A 24,367-nucleotide genomic window follows, 5' to 3' on the forward strand; every position below is an offset into this window, starting at 1 on the left:
TGGGGCCGGGTGGAAAGGGCTGGCTTCAGACCACACCCCTCACTGCACACTTTTTTGCAGACTCCTGAGTGGCTGGTGGCACACAGGTCCTCTCTCACCCCCAGTGACCATCTGCGAAAGGGCAGGCTGGAGAACTTGGAGGAAGGGCTCTGGCGGTCTTGGCTGTTAGAACCACTCTGCCCTGTAAGCCCACCTGGGGCCTCCTCTCTGCACCCGCACTGTCTGGGCCATTTGCCCAGGCTCCTCCACAGCCAAAGGTCTAGGGGCACCCACACCTCCTGCGTGTCCAGCAGCAAGGGCTTTAATTCTAGCCCCTGCCCCCACACCCACGCTGCCCCTGCCATAGGGCAGGGGAGACACCCCCTGCCCAGAGAAGGCTGGGATCCTGCCCAGAGTCACACAGCAGGGTTTCTCCCAAACACCTGGGTGTCAAGGGCTCCAGGGAAAGTCTCTGTCCTCCAACCCCACTCCCTACCCCTGGGGTCTGCAGGGTGATGAAGGACTTTTTCAGAATAAGGGACACAGATGAGGGAGCTGGCCCCTCAAAATGGCCCCTCATTGGTTTGCTGTCCTGTCTGCCCTCCCGGCAATCTTTGGGGGCTTAAACAATTTCTTCTTTTTTTATTTCTTACAGACAACAGCTTTTTGGCTTTCATACACCAAGTAAGTGAGGTCCTCGGTGAGCTGCTATTCCACCTTCTGGCCCAACCCCTCCAAGGATCAGGGGCCGAAGTCTCCAGCGGCCATGGATGAGGGGCTGAGCCAGGCTCCAGGCATCTCAGCAGCCTCTTGGGCCCAGGAGTCTGGGCTGCAGAGAAGGGCCAGCCAGGAGAGCCCACCCAGCCTGTCCCGGAGACAGGGGGCAGGAGAAGGTCACTTTCCTGCGCGTCTGCCCTCCTTTCTGCTGTCGTTAGACCAGGGAGGCACTGGGATCCTGGCGGAGCCGGCTGTCAGTTCACGGTGGGCACCTGGCTGTGATGCAGGCTGAACTCCTTGGCCTTGAGACGGAGACTGGCGATACTGTTGGCCATGCTGACCCCCGGGGTCGCGGGGCCTGAGCCTCCAGGGCTGTAGGGTGGCACCGTGCTGGGGGCGACACAAGACAGAAGGACGTCGGTGCTGCCCGGAGCTGACCACCCTGGCTGTCCGTCCAAGGACCCCAGCCTCTGGTCCTCTTGCTTCCCCTCCTCAGCTCACGGGCAGCCTTCCCCTGGGGCTGGAGGTGACCTGCGGCGCAAGATTCAGGGCAGAGGCGGAAGGGCCCATGGTCGGCGCTGGGACCTGGAGCCGCCCCTGCAGGTTTGGGGTCATTCCTCACTGGACGAGGAGCTTCCTGCATCCTGTTCACCCCCCCAGCACCTGCCCGGTGCCTGGCACACAGCAGGATGGGGGTGGGATGAACATACACCTGTATGGAAGGATACCTCTTGATGGTTCTCCTGGCCCAGGTAAGGAGAGGGCAGGGAGGAGGTGGGAGGGCTGTGGGTCTAGCGTGGGCATTTCCAGGACTCAGACCCCACAAGCTGACCCACTGGATCTCCTGAGACCAGGGCTCCAGCAGAGCTGCTCACACAGCCTAAGGGGTGGACAGCACCGCTGGGAGTTGTAGGGTGCAAAACCCCAACTCTCCAGCACCCCCTCCCTCTCCCGCCCTGCCCTGCCACCTTTTCCCGACTTTGACCAGGACAAAACTGCCTCAGCCCTTGCCTCTGGGTCCCAGCCAGGTCCCCGAGACTGAGAACCATCCTCAGGGGCCCTCCCAGCCTCCCTCCAGGATGACTGACAAGAGGTGCTGAGGCGCTCGCGCTAGCCTAGAAAGCTGCAGGTTTTCTTTGTTTTTTATTAAAAAAATATTGATTTAGTAATTTATTTGGCTGCGCTGGGTCTTTGTTGCGGCATGCAGGCTCTTTCAGTTGTGGCTGTTAAAGTTCCCTGAAGCTGTGGGATCTAGTTCCCTGACCAGGGATGGAACCTGGGCCCCCGGCATTGAGAGTGCAGAGACTTAGCCACTGGACCACCAGGGACGTCCCAGAAACTGGCAGCTGTTCAGCTCCCTCAGGGTGACAGGGGTTCTCTACTCCCTCCAGACAGGTCATATCTTGCCAGTCCACACATTTACAAATACACGTGCGTGCGCGCGCGGACACACACACACACACACACACACACACACACACATTCTTACAACCTCCCCCATGCACAGTCACACGCCTGCCCACCCACCCCCAGTCCACGGAGGGCCTGAGCCCCTTTCATAGTTCTCTGCAGAGCCTCGAGGGAATCTGGATCCTAAAACACCACCCTACGGGGGTCTCCAGGCTGCTGCCCCCCCACCCCCCACCCCGCCAACCCTGACCGGAAGCAGTTCCCATGCTCACCTGTAGGGGGAGGAGGCTGTCCAGGAGAGATAGTCCGGGCTCAGGGTGGTGGGCCGGGGAGCCACCGGCTGCTCGACGGCGGCCTCCTGACTGTAGGACTTGAGCAGCGAGGCCGAGCGGTTGGCCAGCATGGCCCGCTCGTTTCTGCGGAACTTGGCCCGGCGGTTCTGAAACCAGACCTGGGGGTGGGAAAGAGCCGTGAGCGGGCTGCCAGGGGGACCCAAGTCCTCTTGGACCCACCGTTCACCTGCTCTGTCAACCACCCTACACTGGCGGCTTCATCTCCCTGAACCTCAGTTTTCCCGTCTGTAAAATGGGGGTGATATAGTGCCTGCCGCTGGGTCAGGGTGTGTTGGAGACTGTGCCAGTGGAGGAATGAAGGCATGAGCTGCTGAACATTTAGCTGCTGGGAGGTTATAATGAAGAGCGGTGTATGCTGGGCACTCTGCTCAGAGCTGGCGCGGAGAAAGCCCTGGACGCTTTAAAACGACTTTTATTTATCAAAACCCTCTGTGCCAGACACTGAGCTAAGCTACAAAAATAATTCTTTTCTTTCTCATAAGAACGCTATAAAATAGACCCACACGATCCTCATTTTACAGGGAAGCCACCCTGTGGGCTTCCTTATAACTCATCTGCCTGCAGTGCAGGAGACCCGGGGTGGATTCGATTCCTGGGTCGGGAAGATCCCCTGGAGAAGGAAATGGAAACCCACTTCAGTACTCTTGCCTGGAGAATCCCATGGACAGAGGAGCCTGGCTGGCTGCAGTCCATGGGGTCGCAAGAGTCGGAACGACTTAGCAACTACACCACCACCACCACCACCTACGGTACCGAGGGGTTAAGTACTTGCTCAAGCTCACACAGCTGGCCAGTGGCAGGGCTTGGATCGGACCCTCGGCCCTCCTGGCCTCAGACGCCCCCGTGCACCTTGGCAATTCCTTAACCCTGAGTGCATGGTGGCTGTACACGCTCCTGCGAGGAGCCCACGGACGCGCAGCGCTCACCTGGACGCGCGCCTCGCTGAGGTTGACCCGCCGGGCCAGCTCCTCACGCACGAAGGCGTCGGGGTAGTGCGTGCGCTCAAACACGCGCTCCAGCGCCTGCAGCTGGCTGCTGTTGAACGTGGTGCGGTTCCGCCGCTGCTTCTTCTTCCGCTTGGCGGCGCTGCTGCGCCCGGGGCTGGGACACTCACCTGCGGAGGGACCCAAGGGTCAGCTCAAGGCCAGGCCGGGCTGCCCCTGCGCCCGCAGGAGCCCACACGGTCATGACTCAGGCACCAGCTCAGCAACGTGCGCTGAGCACTTTAGCCTGTGTCTTCCCACTGCGGGTGGATGGTCCAGCCCTGAGAGCAGGACCCTTTAATTCACTCCTTTGTTAATTTCTTCATCCATCCATTTATTACACAACACACTTACTGAGCACACGACGTGGCAGGCACAGGGCTAGGGCCCTGGGGATACAAAGGTGAATCAGAGCGGCCAGGCCCCCCTCCTGGGGGGACCAAGAGGGACAACCGACCTGGTCAGGGAGGGCCGGAGGCATCTACGTGTCCTCGAAGATGGCTCAGACTCTGGGGTATGGTCAACCGCCATGGGTATCGAACCCAGGTCTCCTGCACTGCAGGCAGACGCTTTACCCTCTGAGCCACCAGGGAAGCTCTGTTGAATTATATTAATATATAAAAAGGCACAGTGAAAGTCACAGTTCTGAGGGTCCACTGCTCCCTGTTAGGCTTTTTAACACCCACAGACCATTGGATGTTCACAAAAACCGAGCCAGGTGCTATTCACCTCTTCATGCCCCCTCTTCGGAGGAGGGGGGAGTTCAGTTACTGTTTCCACATTTCAATTGTACCCAGGGGTTAAACTGCTGGCCCTTCATCCTGAAGGGCCCTGCTCTTTGCTCACTCCTCCAGGAAGCCCTCCCTGATCTGAGTGCACACAGAATGCTCTCTCCTCCATTGCATTCACTGGGCACTTAGAACCAACCCTGTCTGGTTCAGTACTTGCTTATGTATCTTATTTTCGTATTGAAAATGTGTATTTTATGGATAAGCAACAAGGTTCTACTATATAGCACAGGGAACAATGTTCAATATCCTATAATTAAGCATAATGGGAAAAGAATATGAAGAAGAATGAGTATAGGTATAACTGAATCACCTTGCTGTACACCAGAAATTAACACATTGTAAATCAACTATACTTAAAAAAAGGATACTTTATCAAGTTAAAGAATCTGAAGATTTCATGTTAAAAAAAGTATATTCTGATAACCAACTAACATCACTGTCACAGTAAAAGATTCGGACAACACTGAAAAGGACAAAGTAAAAGTAATGACTCCCTTCTCTTGACTCTACTCGCCAAGCTTTACAAAATTACCAACGTGAATATAAAATAATTTACAAGCGTGACTCTACAAATGACCCTATTTCACTCCTTTTCGTGACTGAGTAATATCCCATTGTGTTCATCTGCCTCTTCTTTCTCCATTCGTCATTGAATATTTAGGTTCTTTCCACGTCCTGGCCATTGTAAATAGTGCTGCAATGAATATTAGGGTACACGTGTCAGGGAACAAAACAGGGTCATTTGTAGAGAGGTGGGTGGACCTAGAGTCGGTCAGATAGGCTGAATAAGTCAGAAAAACAAATATCATATATTAATGCATATATGTGGAATCCAGGAAAGTGTTACAGGTGAACGTATTTCCAGCATAGAGACGGAGAGAACAGACGTGGACACAGGGCAGCGAGGAAGGGTGGGAGGAATTGGGAGATTAGGATGGACATAGATAGACTGTGCTGTGCCTAGTTGCCCAGTCACATCTGACCCTTTGCGACCCCATGGACTGTAGCTCACCAGGCTCCTCTGTTCCTGGGGATTCTCCAGGCAGGAATACTGGAGTGGGTTGCCATGCTCTCCTCCAGGGGCCATATATACACTACCACGTATAAAATAGATTTCTAGTGGGAACCTGCTATAAAGCAGAGGAAACTCAGCTTGGTGCTCTGTGATGACCTAGAGGGGTGGAATGGGGGGTGGCTGGGGAGGAGAGGGTCCAAGAGGGAGGGGATATATGTATACTTATAGCTGATTCACTTCATCCTACAGCAGAAACTCATACAATTTTGCAAAGCAATTTAACTCCAACAAAAGTTAAAAAGCTTACAAGTATGAGATCACGCTGAACACACTGGTGCTGCCAAGTTCCTCTTCCTATTTACTATACTCCTGAGACCGCTCCAACCCGGGCCAGCAAACCAGCCTTCTTTATTTGCATCATATGCACTGATCTGTATTTTCCCTTTTGTTCCCTCCTTCCCTGGTGGCTCAGCTGGTAAAGAATCTGCCCACAATGCAGGAGACCTGGGGTCAATCCCTGGGTTGGGAAGATCCCCTGGAGAAGAGAACGGCTACCCACTCCAGTATTCTGGCCTGAAGAATTCCATGGACTATTCCAGGGGATCTCAAAGAACCAAAAGAGTTGCCACAGAAACAGTAAACCGTCATCTCTTGTCGCAGAAACAGATTCAAACACGGAGAGGGACAAAGCAAAAGTTAACGGCGCCCTGTTCCTGACTTTGCTCCCCAAGCTTTACAAAATCACAGGTGTGATTTAAAAATAATTTATAAGCATGACTCTACAAATGACCCTATTTCGTTCCTTTTAGTGGTTGACTTTGAGCGACTTTACCACTTTCACTTTCCCACCTTCCACCTGCCAGAACCATTGTAAAATTCGTCTTTGCTTTATCCTTTCAGCACTGCTGTTTGCATTTTTTTTCCTAGTATTTTCTCCTGCTCTTCTGTTGGAAGCTAGCCGACTGTGGACTGCTGTGCCCCTCTCTTTGATCCCACTGAGCAACACATCCCAGGGATTTCGCCACCCAGGACAGAAAGCCCTGCATGTGGCTCTGTACCACTCAGTTGTGCAAACATACTATGTTTTCAAAAATATTCTATTTATTTACTTATTTGGCTGTGCGGAATCTTTCCGTTGTGGCACGCGGGGATCTGGTTTCCTGACCCAGAATCGAACCCAGGCCCCCTCTGCATTGGGAAGACAGAGTCTTCGCCACTGGACCACCAGGGAAACCCCTAAACTATGGTTTATTTAACTAAAACCAGAGCCCTATCGATTGGCAGGTGGTGTGTTTCCAATTTTTTGCAACTCAGAAGAATACCACAATGAATAACCTCATGCAAACATGATATCCTATTTTTGCCAGTGAATATTTGGGACAGATTCCTAGAATTGGGATTGTTGGGCCAATGAGTAAAATGCTAGCTATAGCCAAGGCCCCCATCCAGGGTTCCCAGCAGCGGTGGACGGGAAGGCCAGTCTTGCTCCCAGTTGGGTCAACAGAGGGTGTGGATAACCTTTTGGATCTGGGGACACACCTTGTATTTTTGCTTCCCCAGTTACATATTCCCTTTACGTTGTTGTTCAGTGGCTCATTCGTGTCCAATTCTGCGACCCCATGGACTGTAGCACGCCAGGCTTCCCTGTCTGTCCTTCACTATCTCCAGGAGCTTGCTCAAATTCACATCCATCAGGTCAGTGATGCCATCCAACCATCTGGCCCTCTGTCGTCCCCTTCTCCTCCTGCCCTCAATCTTCCCCAGCGTCAGGGTCTCTTCCAGTGAGTCAGCTTTTTGCATCAGGTGGCCGAGGTATTGGAACTTCAGCTTCAGCATCGGTCCCTCCAGTGAATATTTAGGATTGATTTCCTTTAGGATTGACTGGTTTGACCACATCCTACATTCTTCACACGATGCTGAGTTGTTCAGCTGAGCATCTAGAACATTCCAGGCCCGGCCACAGATACCATTCAATCCTGGCTCCCATGTACGCAGAGCAACCAGCTGATTGGACTGGAGGGCAAACTGTTCCATGAGTCTGGTCATGGTTGCATGGCGTGGGGGTTGGGGGAGGGGAGTTGTCAAGCAGGAATCAGGCAGGGTTTCCCGGGAAAAGATGGCCTTACTGGGTTTGGACCGGTGGTTCTCAATTGAGGGCAATTTAGCCTCCAGGGGACATCTGGCAATGTCTGGAGACTATTTTGAAAGTCAGGACTGAGAGGCGAATGGTGCTCCTAGGACGGAGGTAGAGACCGGGGCTGCTGCTAAGTACGCTTCAGTGCCCAGAACAGCCCCTGGATCAGGGAATTCTTTGGCTCACCATGTGCATAACGCTGAGGGAGAGAGGCCCTGGTTTGGAGAGAGGACCAGGAATTGAAGTCCATTACTTTTCCCATTTGGGAAATACTAAAAACACAGGACACATGTGGGAATGGGGTAGGCGGTGGCAGGGAACACAGAGCGAGCTGGCCTCATCTCCTGGACCCGCTTCAGTCTTCACTCCTCACCCCTTTCCTCCAAGGAAAGGTGAAGATGGATGAGAATGTCTGGTGGCTGTGAATGTCTCTCCACCCCTGCCCCTCACCCCCTCGAGTGGGAAGAAATCTTACACCAAAATATCAAGGGTCGAGAGCTGAAAACCTGTGTGATCAAGACCCCAGAGAGTGGACGGAAGCTTCTGGAACACCAGCCATTGCAAGCCGATTTCCGCCCCCCCTTTAGGCAATACTGCTTGGGCACAAACCCAACGCAGGAGGCCTTTCAGCCAAAAAAGGAGACTTTTTCGGGAAATTTCTGAGCAATTCAAAACGGAGGGTGTTGAAATGAAAACCATTTTGCAGCCTTGGCCCCCGCCAAGGGGGTGCCGGAAGAAACAACTCTGCTCTTTGGCTAAACTGCTGGAGACTTGGAGCCGAAACTCTCAGGCAAGGGATTTACACCCCCAGCTCCAGCAACCCGACTCTCACACCCCTCACCCCAGCTGGGCTGGAGTCACTTCTCTCCATCAGGGCAGCTGCGATGGAATGTGCTCAACAAAAGCGGGGTTTGGGCACGAACACTGTCCAGTGTTGCATACACGCCCATCCACTGGATCCCAGCATCTGCCCTACGAGGTGTTATCCCATTTCACACACTGGGCAACTGAGGCTCTGAAAGGTTGACCCAAGATCACGCAGCTGGGACGTGCCTGTGGGGAGACTCAGGCAGCCCAGGGTATGAGTTTGTCTCTGCTGAGTCGTCTTCCGTCATTCTCCTGGTTCCCAGGGAAGGTGATGCCAGGTGTGGGGCGGGGGGGTCACACTCTCGGTCCCAGCTCTGGGAGACCTCATGGATTGTGTCATCTCACTGCTGTGGAAATGTCCCCAAGACTCTATCCCTAGCCCCCCAGGGGGGAAGACCTCACCTCTGGGAGTCCTGCAGGACCGTGGTTTGCCCAGGGTCACACAAAGTTCCTGGAGGAGCTGAGTTTAACTGAATGCCAAGAGCACAGTCATTGCTCCATAAATGCTTGCTGCATTTAACATTGTTTTTGGCTGTGCTGCACAACATGTGGGATCTTCATTCTCAGACCAGGGATCGAACCTGCGCCCCCTGCATCGAAAGTGCAGAGTCTTAATCACTGGGCCTCCAGGGAAGTTCCTGCCCTTAACATTCTTGATCATATGCAACGCGCCTCCACCCCTACCCCCCCCCCCCCCCCCCACCCCCCGCCGCCAAATAAACAGGATCTTTCTTCTTCAGCCCAGCCCCTAGCAGAAAGCTCCTTCCAGCCCCAGCTGCGGGCAGAGGCTCAGGAGATGGGGAAGATTTAGGAGGTGTCTTGGAGGTGACCCAGGACTCGAACCCACAGCTTTGGCCTTAGCCAGGGCTCACTCTCGGGCTGCACTTTGCTTCCCAGCGGATGCGCCGGATGTTCGTTACCACGAGTTCCTGAATCGCCCCCTGAGAAGTGGATGTAGTGGGCGTGTGTCCTCTGGGGGTTCCACGCTTGAGCTTCAAGTATTTGGAAAATAAATAAATACTCTTGAAGCCTCGGGCCAGCAAGCACTGGGGCCAGGTCCGTCCCAATCAGGGCTGTGCCCAAAGTTTCCTTTTGTTCAGTCAAAGTTCTGGGATTGAAAATAAAGCCTGAAACCACCGCCATTTACCTGGGCTCTTTAGGGGCTACTGTGAGGGGCTGAGTCCAGGGAAAGATAAACGGACTCAGATAGCAGAGGCAGCCACGCTCTCTCTCTTATTACATTACAGTGAGAAAAAGTGACTGCTGCACCGTTCTCTGCCATTAAATTATTTCACACATACCATTTACTTGGCTGACTTCAGGCCAAAGACATTTAAAAACTCTGCTCTCGGCCAAATGATCAAGTGTTCCTGGCTCCTTCCCCTGCACCCATGGTTTTTCTTATTCCATTTAATTTAAGGGTCTAAATAGTCTGGAGGGAATTAACTGCAAATTCTTCCTAAGACAAATAAACCCGGCCTCTTCGTTTCTGCCTTTCTCAAGCTGTTGAGAGACACTCTCTGTTTGTTTTTGCTTCAAATAGTCAGTTTGTGCGTGACCCTGGGGCCACGGCGAGCTCCAACCCAAATAAATAACTTTTATTAATTAGCATTTATTCCGACCGAATAAGCAGCCTCCCCCACCCCAAATGTGATCTCTGCCAACACGTTCACAAAAATAAACAACAGGTCCCCAGGACCTCGATGTGGATTTAACAAATTAACACTGGGCCTTGGTCAAAGGAGTTTTGAGGCTGCAGAAGTACTTACAGGCAGAGGAGTCTGGGGAAGGAAGTGGAGGTGGGGGTGGGGGCGCATGGAGGCTGCGCCCCCGAACACCCAGGTTTCCTGCTAGAGAGCTGGGTTCATTTGAAAGACCCCCTAGGAGTGGGGCTCAGACAGGAATTCTGGAATGTGTATCCTTATGTGCCTTCCAGGCAGCATCCCTGACTCCAGGGCCACCAGGAGAGCCTTGGGAGAGAATCTCACCTCATCAGATAAGAAGTAACAGGGAGCAGAGGTGGTTAAGGAGGCCTGGGTCCTGGTTTAGGACCGCAGGTTGGTGCCAGCTCACCAGCAGAGTGGCCATGGGCGAAGCCTTTATTTCACCCCAGCCTCAGGAATCCCCCTGAGAAATGGAGGTAACAGGAACCACTTCACCGAACCCTCATGAGTATCTGACCTGGGTGCTCTTAGCCTGATTTTTACAGAAGGGGAAACTGAGGCACGGGGTTAAACAACCTGTCAAAGCCACATAGCCAGTAAAGGCTGGGGCAGGGACTTAAATCTGCAGGTTGGTCCAGAGCCCAGGCTTCTTACCACCTTGGCATGGGCAGCCGGCCTGATGAGTACCCCCAGGTCCTCATGTAGAGGGATCCTGAGATGGGGGGAGTCTCTCCAGGGGCTTAGGGTGAATGGTCAGCCAAGAAGAGGGGGCTGAAGGCAACAGGAGCATCTCTAAACCTGAGGTCTGTGCTGGAGTCCCTGGCACACAGGCCAGGGGTAGCTGGGAGCAGCATGTAGGGCAGGGTAGCTTTGAGAAGAGGCAGGGGGGTGCCAGCCTGTGATGCCTGAGAGGGCAGAGCCAAGGTTGGGCCTGGCTCTATATGCATCACTCATATTGGAAGGAAGAAAGGAAAGATGGGCAGGAGGTAGGAGAAGAAGTGTGGACCCTGGAGCCCTCTGGAGAAGGGCACCTGGGCTTCCGGGGGCTTCCCCAGGAGGCCAGCCCCACCCCACCCCCAGAATCTCAAGCAAGGAGCCAAGGGCCACTTTCATGCTTGGACTGGTCGGCCTCTGTCCAGGACACTCAGGGACCAAGGCGAAGGCCCAAATGGGAGCAGGCAGTGAGATCACCGAGGCGAACTTTCCAGCATCACCCCCTGGAGGCCCCCAGCAACCTCGAGAGTGGCGGGGGGCGGGGGTCACTGCCTCACAGAGAAGACGGAAGGAGGGCCCAGAGAGGGGCTTGGACCTACCCAGGGTCACATAGCAAGTGAGAGCTTTCCCTCTGCAAACCCCAGACCCATTCTTTTTCTTACTGCACCCCTGGTAGCTGCTTGGCAGCGAGAAGGGAGGGAGGAGGTAGCCCCAGTTCCCAGCCCAGCCCTGGGCAAACTGGCCATAAACTTGACAGAGGTATGGGGCCTTCCTCTTGAGGGCTTTCTGGTTCTATCTACTGGATGGGACCCCCAGGTCGCCCAGGTGGGCAGTGCCAGGACAGGGCACCTCAGTGGTTTCAGAGATGTTGTCCCAGGTTAGTGGTCTCCCGGAGGTCAGCATTTACGCTGGACAGGCACATCCTCTCCCTGTGGACTCCTGCCCATTCCGTTCCTGGACTTACCACTTCTCTCTGCCTCCCTGCTCACCTTCAGTTCTCAGCAGAATGCCACCTCCTCCGGGAAGCCATCCCAGACACACACACACACACACACACACACACACACACACCCCGCCCCGGCCCTGCTGCCACATCACAGCTCTGTCACGCTGTAGGGTAAATGTAAGGTCATTTGTCTGGCAGGGACTGGAACTTAACTGTTTTCTGACTCCCTGGGACCCATCACAGGGCTTGGTCCAAGGTAGGAAGTGTTAATCACTCAGTCGTGTGACTTTTTGTGACCCTGTCGACTGTAGCCCACCAGGCTACTCTGTCCACGGAATTCTCCAGTCAAGAATACTGGAGTGGGTAGCCATTTCCTTCTCCAGAGGACCTTCCTGACACAGGAATTGATCCTGGGTCTCCCGCATTGCAGAATTTTTACCATCTGAGCCAGCAGGGAAGCCCAAGGCAAACCCTGCACAAATATTTGTTGAGTGTTAAGTGAATGAATGAATGAATGAGAAGGCACTGAAAACGTGTGGGAAGACTTCAGAGTCTGCTCCTGTGCTGGGCTGTCTCCAGGGTCCAGGATCTTCCTTGCGGAGCTAGGGCTGAGTCACGACAGCACGTGTCACAGGGCAGGGGGCAGGGGCTTGGGGCGGTGGGCTGGGGAGTCAGCCACCAGCAACCACTGCCCAGCCACCCCTCCGAGGACATCTCATCTCAATCATTCTGAACCAAAACCCAAGCTGCTCATCTACTTTTACACCTACCAGTCTGGAGAAGGAGAAAGTATCGCAGCAAGGAAGGTGAGGAAGGAAGACACACTGGGACTCAAGGGGGCAGAGAGGTGCCCTGGAGACCTATCCATGTCCCCATGGCCTCACAGGCCTCAGACAGCATATAAGAAACCAGGGGTCATGGGCCACCCCCGTCCAGGACTGCTGCACCCCTAGGCCTTCCCAGCCTGCACAGTAACCAGTGTGTCTACGGGGAGGGTTCAGCCAGGCTTGGGCTGACCCTGGAGGAGGCTGGGGAGGCCCCCGATGTCCTCTTGAAACGTCAGCACAGTTCTGGAGGCAGGTGCAATGCATCTGGGTCTCCCTAGAGTCTAGAACCTCTTCTGTATATGCGCTAAGGACACGCATGCTGCACACACTTCCATCAGGCCACTGGATGCCCCAAGAAGCCCCAGTGGGGGGTCAGTGTGCCAGGGGAACTTGCCTTACTGGACAGCATGAACTCCCGTCACCTCAGGGCCTTTGCACATGCTGTTCCCTCTGCCTGGAGCCCTGCACCCATTTTGCCTGGCGAATGCATCCCTGCCTTTAATCTCGGACTAGATGCCCTGTCCTTGGGGTCTTTTTCAGCCCCCAGACCAGACACATCTCCTTGGTACAGGCCTCTGGGCCCTCTCTCGCTCCCGCACATCTGTAATTAAGTCATTCTTCTGTTTTGGTTACCTGCTTCATGCCTGACTCTTTCATTTCATTCTAAGCTCTAGGAAGACAGGGGCTGGGTTTGCCTTGTCACTGCTGTATCCCCAGCACCAGGCAAGTAGTTTGGTTTCAGAAGTATTTCTGAACGATTATATAAAGGAGGGAAGGATTCGCTCCAAAAAAGGATGAGAAGTGTCAAGTCCCAAAGCCACTTCCCTTCACCCTCACAAGGGCCAGACAATGGTTTCTTAGATAGGACACCAAAAGCACAAGGAATTAAAGGACAAAAGAGAAATCAGACCTCTTCAAATCAAAGACTTTTGTGAACACCATCAAAAGAGTGAAAAGGCAACTCACAGGATAGGAAAACTACTTACAAATCATACGTTTGGTAAGAGACCTGTATTTAGAAGATGTTAAAAACTCTTGTAACTCAACAACAAAAAGACAAACAATTCAATTTAAAAATGAGCAAATGGGAACTTCCCTGGTGGTCCAGTGGCTAAGACTTCATGCTCCCAATTCAGGGGGCTCAGGCTCCATCCCTGGTCAAGGAGCTAGATCCCACACACTGCAACCAAGAGTCCGCCTGCCACACCTAAGACCTGGTGCAGCCAAATAAATACATAAATATTTTACAAAAATAAATAAAAATAAACTAATGATCTGAATAGACATTTCTTCAAGTAAGATATACAAATGACCCATAAGCACATGAAAAGCTGCTCAACATCATTAGCCATGAGGGAAACAGATGGTGAGCAAAGCACAATTCACAATGAGATAGCACTTCATACCCACTAGGACGGCTAGAATCAAAAGACATAGTAACAAGCGGTGGCAAGAAGGCAGTGAAGTCAGAACTTCCAGCCCCTGCTGATAGGAATGCAAAGTGATGCAGCCACTCTGGAAAACAGCCTGGCAGTTCCTCAAAATGTTAAAAATAGAGTTAGCATATGACCCAGTGATTCCACTCTCAGTTATATACGCAAGCGAAATGAAAACATATGTCCACACAAAAACTTGGATATGAATGAATGTTCATAGCAGTATTACTCATTAAAGCCCCAAAAGTGGGAACAACCCAAAATGCCCATCAGCGGATGTGCACACCGATATCCATACAATGGAATATTATTCGACTGTCAAAAGGAATGAAGTACTGACCCATGCCACAAACGAACGACCGTTGAAAATATTCTCTGTGTGCGCTCAGTCACTCAGTCATGTCCCACTCTTTGCAAACCCATGGACTGTAGCCCGCCAGGCTCCTCTCTCCATGGGATCTTCCAGGCAAGAATACTGGAACAGGTTGCCATTTCCTACTCCAGGGGATCTTCCTGACCCAGGGAGCAAACTTGTATCTCTTGTATCTCCTGTATTGGCAGGTGGCTTCTTTACCACTAGCGCCATTATGTTGAATGGTAGAAGATGGAGACATTGACAGAAAGGCATATAATGTAAGATCCCACTCAAATGAACTGCCCCAAATAGGCAAATCTATAGAGACAGGAAGTAGATTAGTGTTTGCCAGGGTGTTGGGGGAGGCTGGTGGAGGTGGGGATTGGGGTGGGGTCAGAACTAAAGTGTGCAGGGTTGCTTTCTGGGTGATGAAAATGTTCTCAAATTGATTGTGGTGATGGCTGCACAACTGAATAGATTAAAAATCACTGGATTGTATGCTTTAAATGGGTGAGTTGTCTGGTACGTGAATTATGTTTCAAAAAGTTGTTATACAAGAACACAGAAAAAAGGGAAGGAGGCAGAGAGAAATACTGGGATTGGCTGAGGATAGCAAGGAAAGAAGACCCCTGTATGCTTGGTGGTGAGCCAGGGAAGAAAGTGATAGCGAGTGGGGGTGGGGGGCTCAGTCCTGCCTGGGAAGCCCCAAAGCCACTGGGTCAGAAATGCTTAGAAAGACAGCAGCCACAAGGTGGGGATCTCCGGATAGAATGTCTTTGTGTGGGGGCTGCTGGAGGCAGATAGGTGGGACCAAACCATCTTTAGAGTCCCAGGGGACTTTGACAAATGGGATCACTGGGCCCAAGTGGGGAGAAGCGATGAAGCTCCCAGACAGAGAGCATTTGCATCCTATTCTCAGGCACAGAGAAGGGTGGGAGGTCAGAAGCCAGACAGAGCTGGCAATCTCAAAGGCTCTGGGGTCCCTGGAGCTTCCCCTGGTGTCCCCAAAACCTCTGAGTCCAGGGCCTGATCACCTCCCATCTCAGGGCCCCAGGAACCAGAAATTCACATCTGTGATCAGCCCAGCCTTCTCTGCTTTCGAGATCCCCAAAAAGAGCTCCATAAATTGGGGGCACATGGTTGGAATGGGGGTATATAAGGGATTGAGGGTTAGGGAGTCCATCGGGAGGAAGAAGAGCAGCATTTTGCTCAAAATTTGATCTGAGAAGGAGGTTAGCGTCTGTTCCGTCTGGTTTTAATCTAAGGTTGGTGGCCAAATGCCAGATTTATTGTAAAACCTACATTTTAATAAGGGGCTGGTATCTGGAGGAAAGCTCATTAACCATTTCCAGACCAGGGTGAAGTTGCTGCTTGGGGCTCAGTGTGGGGTTTCCTCTCCCAGCTCTAGTTCCCGGGCCTCTTGAAGCCCATGGCCAGCACCTGCTGGGAGTCAGGGCGAAGGCTGGGGCCCAGGCGCAGAGGCAGTCCGACTCTGTGTAACTTGACTCTGAAACAAAGCTGCAAACAGTTCTGGGATCTCAAGTCTGTAACGTTTGTCTTCTCAGGACTCAGACTTGAAGGAACCTTACAGATTATCTGTCAAAGTCCCTCACATTGCCAATGGGGAAACTGAGGCACGTGGTGGGGGGCACAGTGACTTAGCCAAAGGGCTTCCAGCAAGGCAAGTCCTGTCCACTGATGTCCACCCCTGAGGACATACATTGTCCTCCTTCTTGCTCCTCTCTGTTTCTGGGTTCCCTGTGGAGATCCGCATCCTTGACCCAGCAACAGGGCGAGGTTGGTAGGGGGTGGGGCAAACCAGCAGCCCCGCCAGAGAGCCAATGGCTGCCTCCTCCAAGCATCGGAGACGTAGGAAAACATCACCCTGTGGGTCCTTAGTCAAGAGAGCTCCCCTCTTGGGTGCTCCATCTCACCATCTGTGGAGTGGGACAGGAAGAGATGTACCTCCCTCTCAAGGCAGCACAGAGAACATGGACTAGTCCAGGGCTTTCCTGAGAACATGCTCAACGCAGCGGGCTACACACATGCCCACTACCTTCACTAGTACTTTTTCAAAATGAAACCGAGGCCCTGACTCATTGGTTCTTCCCCTATGTCAATCATGAACCCTTGGAGGAATCTAAGGAATTCTATGGACCCTTCCCTGCTGGCTCAGATGGTAAAGACTCTGCCTGCAACGCAGGAGAGCTGAGTTCAATCCCTGGGTTGGGAAGATCCTCTGGAGAAGGGAATGGCTACCTACTCCAGTATTTGTGCCTGGAGGACTTCGTGGACAGATGAGCCTGGCAGGGTACAGTCCATGGGGTCGCAAAGAGTCAGACACGATTGAGCGACTAACACTTTCACTTTCCCCAGAAAAACACAGGTGCACACAGAAGTTTGCACATACCTTTTGGGGGGCGGGGCATGGTTCATAGACTTTCTGAATTGTGTTCAGACTCTATGCTAAAGAGTCAGCTTGAGGACTTCGCTGGTGGTGCAGCGGGTAAGATTCTGCCTGCCAATGGAGGGGACACAAGTTTGATCCCTGGTCTGGGAAGATCCCACATGCCTCAGGGCAACTAAGTCACAACTGCTGAGCCCATGTGCTCTAGAGTCTGTGCTCCACAACAAGAGAAGCCACCGCAATGAGAAAGCCAAGAGCAACGATGAGGAGTAGCCCCTTCTGGCCTCAACCAGTTGTGTGTTAGTCACTCAGTCGCGTCTGACTCTTTGTCACCCTATGGACTGTAGCCCATCAGACTCCTCTGTCCGTGGAATTCTCCAGGCAAGCATACTGGAGTGGATAGCCATTTCTGTCTCCAGGAGATCTTCCCCACCCAGGGATGGAACCTGGGTCTCCCACATTGCGGGAAGATTACCGTCTGAGCCGCCAGGGAAGTCCAACTAGAGAAAGCCTGCATAGCAACGCAGACCCAGGGCAACCAAAAATAATAAATTAATTTAAAACATTAAAAAAAATTAAAAGTCAGCTTAATGGAAAACCAGCTTTTGTGCTCTAGAAGAACCTGACCCTTTGTCCCTGTTTCACCTTGGGGTCCCCTGCACAGACCACCCCCTTGCCAGAGACAGCAGCTGAGACAAAGGCAGTGCCCGTCTGCCCCTCTTCCAAGGCTGGCAGGACCTCCTCTGACCCCAGTTCTGGGGCAATGTTGTACTCCCAGAGAGGCTGACCTTTAAAGCATCGCTGCAGGTTTTTACGACCCATCTGTGAGTTCCAGGCATGCTGGAAAATGTGAGTTTGAGGCTCGGCTCATAGAAGCTCCAGGCTGTCTCGAGTGTTTCTGCTGGTGGCGAGGACAGGGCCGCCCCTCCCCTCCACTTTCTTTTTTGGCTTCCACTTACTAAACTTTTATTGTGTGCCTGGCACTGTGCTACAAAGCCCTGCCTTCTCCAGTGCAGATGGCGCTGTTAGTAAGCCTTGTTCTCCATCACAGACGTGAGGGTCAGGCAGGTGAAGTAGCTGACCCAGGTCACACAGCCAAGCAGTGACGAAGCGGAGGCTTACATCCGGTCTGTCTGTCCCCAGAGTGGCTGGTACCTGGCGGTGGAAGCTGCCCTCATTAGCCATTTCCAGACCAGGCTGAAGTTGCTGCCAAGGACCCAGTGTGGGTTTCTTCTCCCACTTAAGAGCTCCCCGCCTCTTGAAGCTTGCAACCTGCTGGGAGTCAGGGCGAGGGGACCGGGTGCAGAGACCACTCCAATTTCCTGTGGCTTAGCTCTACTTGAGCAAATCTGTGTGTTCCGCCCACACCCACACACCAGGCTCACGGGCCCCAGTGCCCTCAGGGCTGATGACTCTGCTACGTGTCCTGGCTCCCACCAGCCTCATCAGCAAGGTGCACTCAAAGCCTGGGCACAGGGCCATCTGTGGCATCTTTCTCTCTCTTTTTTTAAAAAAATATCTATTTGGCTATGCCGAGTCTTAGCTGCAGCATGTGGGATCTAGTTCACCGACTAGGGATTGAACCCAGGCCCCCTGCATTGGGATTGTGGGGTCTTAGCCACCGGACCACCAGGGAAGTCCCTGTGACATCTCTAACTGGTCCTAGTCACACCCTGGGATGACAGTCAACCCCGACTCTGGAAAAATCTCTATGGTAGGGAGCCATAGTCCCTCTCTCTGTGGGTCCCCGAGTTTATGCTTCGAGCGAGGGAGAGCACAGCTGACTTTTCCTCAGGGCCACCTTGCTAACATTTGAAGGCAGCTTTTCCATGATGCTTGGAGGCTGCCCTGCCCCCTCTCCACCCTGGTGGCCCCCAGGGGAGGGGCTGATACCAGGTCTTCCAGATTTCTCATGAAGTGTCCACTGACGTTCTGCTCCGAGACTCCCTGGGAAGCTCATTAAAAAGGGACATTCCCATCCATCCCCAGGGAAGTCCCAAGTTACCCCTTTCCTGTTGCTTCTGTTTTCCCATCTAGAAAATGGAGATAATGTATTCCAACAGGGCTTCCTGGCACTAGGGGTAAAGAATCCGCCTGCCAGTACAGAAGATGCAAGAGAGCTTGGGTCAGGAAAATCCCCTGCAGTGAGGAAATACCCCACTCCGGTATTCTGGCCTGGAAAATTCTACCGGCAGAGGAGTCTGGCAGGCTATGGTCCAGGGGCCTGCAAAGAATTGGACACAACTGAACACATATCCCTAACAAGAGTTTTTGTGGGGATTAAAAGAGTTACCATATGTAAAGTTCTTAAGACAGTGTCTGGGACATAGTAAGTGCTGAATCACATTAACCATTAGTGTATTTATTTGGAGTCAGCTGGGTCTAGGTTTGATTCCCAGACTTGCCATATGTTAGCCATGCCACCTACTGGCAAATTCCCTAACCTCTCCAAACCTCATGTTTGCATCTGCCAAGTGGAGACTTTCAGAGGATTAAGGGTGGGTGCCCTAAATCTTGCTCCTAAACAACAGCATGTCGGACACTTACTTTCCCCCCAAGAGCTAGTGCCCTCCCACTGGGAGGCTGCCCTGAATGCGCCTGAGAAGTCTTTATCATCAGCGGCTGGCACATGGTAGGTGTTCAATAAATATGGAGCAAATATTTGTCTGATCTAATGAATGGAACTTGGGTCCCAGTGGGGAGGTAGTCCCAATTCTCTGTCCACCCAAACACGTGACAACTTCTGTGCACTGTAGACTGGGTAAACCGTGTTAAGCTTCCCGACTCCCCTGACCCTCCTATGTGTGCGTGCACACCCAGTCGTGTCCAACTCTTTTTCGACCCCATGGACTGTAGCCCCCCAGGCTCCTCTGTCCACAGGACTTTTCAGGCAACAATACTGGAGTGGGTTGCCATTTCCTTCTCTAGGGGATCTTCCTGACCCCAGCGATTGAACCCGTCTCCCATGTCTCCTGCATTGGCAGGCGGATTTTTTTTTAAACCACTGAGACCCTCCTATCTGCAGAAACAAATTTACTGTTTTTTATTTTTTTTTTTTACGTTTTGGCCACACCGAACAGCACGCGGGATCTTTGCTCCCCAACCAGGGATTGAACCTGCTCCCCCTTTGCAGTGGAAGCACAGTATCTTAACTGCCAGAGAAGTCCCACTCTTCTTCTTCTTCTTTTTTTTTTTTAATTAAGGGCCAGAACATGTGCCAGAGACACCCCCTCCCAAAGAGAAAGCTTCAGTAAGGCGCTCAAGGCCAGAGGACCGTGAGCATCGTCTTCCTGTAGGAGAGGCAGTAAAGAGGAGCTTGGGCTGGAGCCCCATCTGCCGAGCTTGCTTGGACGGGAAGGGGCGGCTGGACTGGACTGAAGGGGCCGGGGGCTGGTGATCCCAATCCCCTCTCCAAGTGAGGCTACCACCCTCCCTCTCCCTTGGGCCCGCAAATGCAGAGGAGACTTGATCTCGGTCCTAAAGTCTCCAGAGCCCAGCAGCCTGGGTTGGGATCCCACCTCCTCCACTTTGCAGCCTTGTAACCTTGAGCTTGCTGCTGCTCCTCTCTGGGCCTGTTTCCTCCTGAAGAGGGCACGTGCTGGTCCCCTCAGCAATGTGACAAATGGCCAGAGAGCTCTGACTGCCCAGGGCTCTGCCCGCTCCACCCTGAGCCCCTGGGGACCACGCAGGCGAGTCCTCTTTCAGTGTTTTAATGTTAAGGGGACTGACACCCTCTTCCCCCCACTCAGCATCCTAGCTCCTCACTTCCAGAACAAGAAAGCCTGGCATGGCTGGGAAAACCCAGTCTTTCCACGTATCTTCAAAGGTTTTCTATGAGACACTCTTCAAGGAAGCACGGGGTGGGGGTGCAAACCGAGGGGACCGACCCCCCTAGCCAAAGGCCCTGCGTGAGGCCCCCTCTTCTGCGTCAAGGCTGGGCTGGCCCAGCCTGACAGCACCGCCCTGCCCTTTTGCCTTCTCTCTGCTCTCCATTCCGCCTCCATCTAGCGGTACCAAACCATCTCCCCCGTGGCCCCATCTTCCTAACCTCCCCTGCTGGGAACGGTCGCTGCGGGTGGGTGGGGGGCCTGGGAGCCCAAGCACCGACAACTGGGAGCTCTGATGGCTCAGCTCTGTGGCTCACTTCACAGGACCCCCGAGAAGGCCCAGAGGGCACAGCAGAGCACCCAGAGGCTGCGGCGGCCTGGGGGTGGGGCAAGCGGCTGACCCGCCACCGGGGCTGAGGACCATCTTGCGGTTGACGCTGATCTGATGCCAAACTGGGAGAGGCCCCAGTGAAATCCTTGTATTTCACAACCCCTACCCGCCCCGTGGGTTAAGAGCCCCCGTCCGAATCCATGCGTCAAAAAGCCTCCAATCCCTACATTTCCTTTGCCCTATTTCCTGCCCCCCTCCCCCTATTTTGGCATTTCTCGGCACGGCCCAAAACTCCTCGTCTTAGGGGAAGCTCTGACTCAGAACTTTAAAAAAATCTTACGCACAAACTTAAGAAAACAAACTTGGGGGGCGAGGCGGGAAGAGTCCCCTGGCTCTCGCAGGGGGCGTGGAAGGGCTGGGCCTTCCGAGAGGGAGCCTTCCCTCGGGGGACCCCACCCGCAGGAGCCCAGCATCCCGGGGCCACTGGCCCATCCGGGCGGGGCGCTGGCCCGCAGGCGGGGACCGGAGTTGGGGGGGTAGGGTGGGGAGGGAAGGTCGCTTTTCCGCCCCCGCGGGTCTGGGGTCGGCCACGGAACCCAGGGGGTGCCCGCCCGGGCGCGCCCGCCGCCGCCCGTCCCTCCCCGCCATGTGCGCGCCAGCCCGTGCGTGCGAGCCCGCCGCGCCGGTGGCGGCCAGAGCGGCGCCGGGGCACATCTGGTTCCAGGCGAGCCCCTGGCGCCTGCCTCGCCGCAGACCCGCGGCCCAGACACACAGACGTTAATAGATCGGCGCGCCCAGCCCCGCGCGGCTCGCGCCCTCCGCCGCCAAGCCGCTCAGCGCGAGAGCTAGGCGGCCGCCCGCGCGGGAGGGTGGGCGCGGTTGGAGGGGTGGGCGCGCGGCGGGAGCGGCCGGAGGCGGGGGGCGCAGCGCCCACCCTCCCTTCCCCCTTCCGGCAGCCTGTCTTCCCTCCTGCTCCGACGCCTCCGTCCCCACCCACCCTTCCCCCAGCCTCCGCTGGGTCCCGCGTCGGAGCTAGCACTGGCCTTCCCCATCCTGGGAAAACAAATTCAGTTAGCAACAGAGGTGGTTCCTGCTTGTCGGGGGCGTGTCGCGGGCTCCGGGGTGGACCCGGCTCGGCATATCTCCGCATAATAACCTTATGCGACAGGTACGCTGCTACCAACGCCTGTTCCCATTTCACAGGCCGGGAAACTGAGGCTCAGAGGTCACTGGCCCAAGATCACGCAGGGAGAAGGCAACCGCAGAGCTGGACTGTTGGGCTCCAGCCCCCAGGCAGATCCACATCCCTGGGACCGGAGGTCTCCCGAAGTTGGCAGCAACACGTGCCTTCATCTGGGGCGCCCCTCCCCTGCCTTTCTCGAGTGAGAAGCTCTTCTCACCCGCATCCCTGGTCCCTTATCTGAAAGGTCCTCTGACCCAAGCACCTGGGGGCAGTGAGGCTCCCAGGGGACTCCCAGGAATTCAGGTGGCTGCTTATTCCCCATCGCACCCCACATCAAACCCTGCACTTGGAGGGCACACTCCAAGCCCTCACCTGCTAAGGGAACTGCTCATTTGTAGAAGCTCCTTAAAACAAACAAACAAAAAATCATTCATGGCTATAAGAGGTGTTCTGCTTCTAAAGGAGGCTATGATCTTTACAAACAGTTCCCCTAAGAGTCCCCTCAGGGTTATAGGTCTGAGTGGGCTGAAGTGGGTGAATGGTGGAGGTGGGTTTTTGTCTTTCTCTTGTTTTATTTCTTTCTTTGCTTATTTTAACCATGGCCTTTAGCCCTACGGGCTAAGCATGTGTGCTTGCAAATTACATTGGCAAGTACTGTGTTGTGTCCAGGTTAAGTTTTAGCATCCCCTTTCTCCAAGGGGACTTAATAAGAAAAGGAGGCCATGGCAAAGTGCCACACTCAGCCTTAAACTGGAAGAAGAGCCTTTTCCTGAGATGCTTATATGACAGCAAAAGAGTTATGCTCAAAACTTTCCCATTCATACCCTCTGAATTCACTTGGTGGGGGGGGGTGGTGCATGTTAACTCCGGCTGTCAGAAATTCTAGGGTTTCGAACAAAACCGCACTTTAAAGGTTCCCAGGCCGAGGGAGGGTAATCAGCTCTGTAATGGTGTCTGTGGACATGCCCGGGCACTGAAAACCAACAGGGGAAAGAGTCTTTTTTTATTTTTCAGCCAAGTCCCACAGTAGAGGTTCCTGGCTTGTGGGACACCCCCTTGCCCTCCCCCTCAAAAGAGGTGGGGGTCTGGGGAAGACCAGGATGGTGCAGGAAAGGGAAGCTCAAACAAACTGGGGGCCCTGAACGGGCTCTCAGCTCTGATTCCCTCCCCTCCATCGTGGTGAGACGGGCCTCTTCCCTGGCAGGCTTGGGGACAGGGGGTGAAGGCCAGGCCACTGGCCAGGACTAACAGACACTAGCTCTGATGTGTGAAAACCAAACCACAGAAGCACCCTGCTCAAGTGGGACCTGGGGCCAGTGACTGAATCCGGAGGAAGCGGATTCTACAGGCCTCCGTTGGTTCTGCATTCTTTCTCCCTGCAAAGGCAGTTTCTTTTGCTCCTTGAGAGGGCTTGTGGCGATTCCTGGTCCCAGAACTCGGTCTCCCAGCCTTCCTTTACCCCTCACTTCCCCGGAGTCAGAAACTTCTGGAACGGGTGCTGACTGACTCTGTCCACACTCCAGGGCTGGCGGTGGGGGAGGGAGTCCTGGGAACTTGCAGAGCAGCCCTGATCTCCACGAGGGTTTCCCTGGTGGCTCAGATGGTCAAGAACCAGCCTGCAATGCAAGAGACCTGGGTTCGATCCCTAGGTTGGGAAGATGCCCTGGAGAAGGGAAAGGCTACCCACTCCAATATTCTGGCCTGGAGAATTCCATGGGGTCACAAAAAGTCAGACACACCTGAGTGATTTTCACTCATCATCTCCACGAGGCTCATGAAACGCTGAACTTCCAGGCCAAAGGCTTGACCCAGCCATGAGGCGTGTGCTCGACCACGTGCTGACACCATATGATCTAAAAAGGGCTGCCCTCCGTGGAGCCCTCTAGGCACTTTCTTTACATGGTGACTTTGTGGGATCCTCACACCTGCAACCTTAGGAAGCAGGTAGCATCAACCCATCTTACAGAGGAAGACACAGGCTCCGAGAGGTCTAGTAACTTCTCTAAGGTCACACAGCCTATTAGCAGAAGATCCGGGACTCACTCACACCCTGATGTACCAGACTCCAGCTCATGTGCTCCTAACCACTGAGACACACTGCCTCCTGTTGGGAAGGTTTTAGCTGAGCACAGGTGAGTCTGTGCTTACCTCCTCCCGGGAAGCATCCTGTACAGAGAGTCAGAGTTGCAAAGGGCCTCAGGGAGCACTCAAACCAGGGCTGAATCTCGGTGTCATCCTCCCCCGCCCACCCCCATCCTGGTCACTCAGAGTAACAGTCTGGTAACAGCTGGTTGGAACTCTGTGTTAAGGAGGATTCTGAGGAGCAGTGGTTGATTAGTTTTGTTCACTGCGCGCTCAGGAAGGGGATTCTATTTTTTTCCTAATATTTATTTGGCGGCACCGGGTCTTAGTTGCGGTTTTCAGAATT

The 24,367-nt window shown here is 53.8% G+C and overlaps 1 protein-coding gene across 2 annotated transcripts in view; it reads right to left on the reverse strand.

Moving 5' to 3' along the window:
• Positions 1–606: 606 nt before the first annotated feature.
• The window catches only part of PRRX2 (paired related homeobox 2), a 53,499-nt gene continuing 29,738 nt past the window's right edge, over positions 607–24,367 (reverse strand). The window contains exons 2-4 of one of the 2 annotated variants that reach the window (XM_027966308.3): positions 3,386–3,573; positions 2,379–2,557; positions 607–1,086 (exon numbers count right to left, since the gene is read on the reverse strand). In XM_027966308.3, coding sequence (XP_027822109.1) covers positions 951–1,086; positions 2,379–2,557; positions 3,386–3,573 — 503 coding nt within the window. In that variant the 3' untranslated portion in view covers positions 607–950. The other variant, XM_027966309.3, reaches the window with a different exon arrangement.

This window comes from Ovis aries, chromosome 3 (assembly GCF_016772045.2).
Source record: "Ovis aries strain OAR_USU_Benz2616 breed Rambouillet chromosome 3, ARS-UI_Ramb_v3.0, whole genome shotgun sequence".
NCBI classification, from domain to species: domain Eukaryota; kingdom Metazoa; phylum Chordata; class Mammalia; order Artiodactyla; family Bovidae; genus Ovis; species Ovis aries.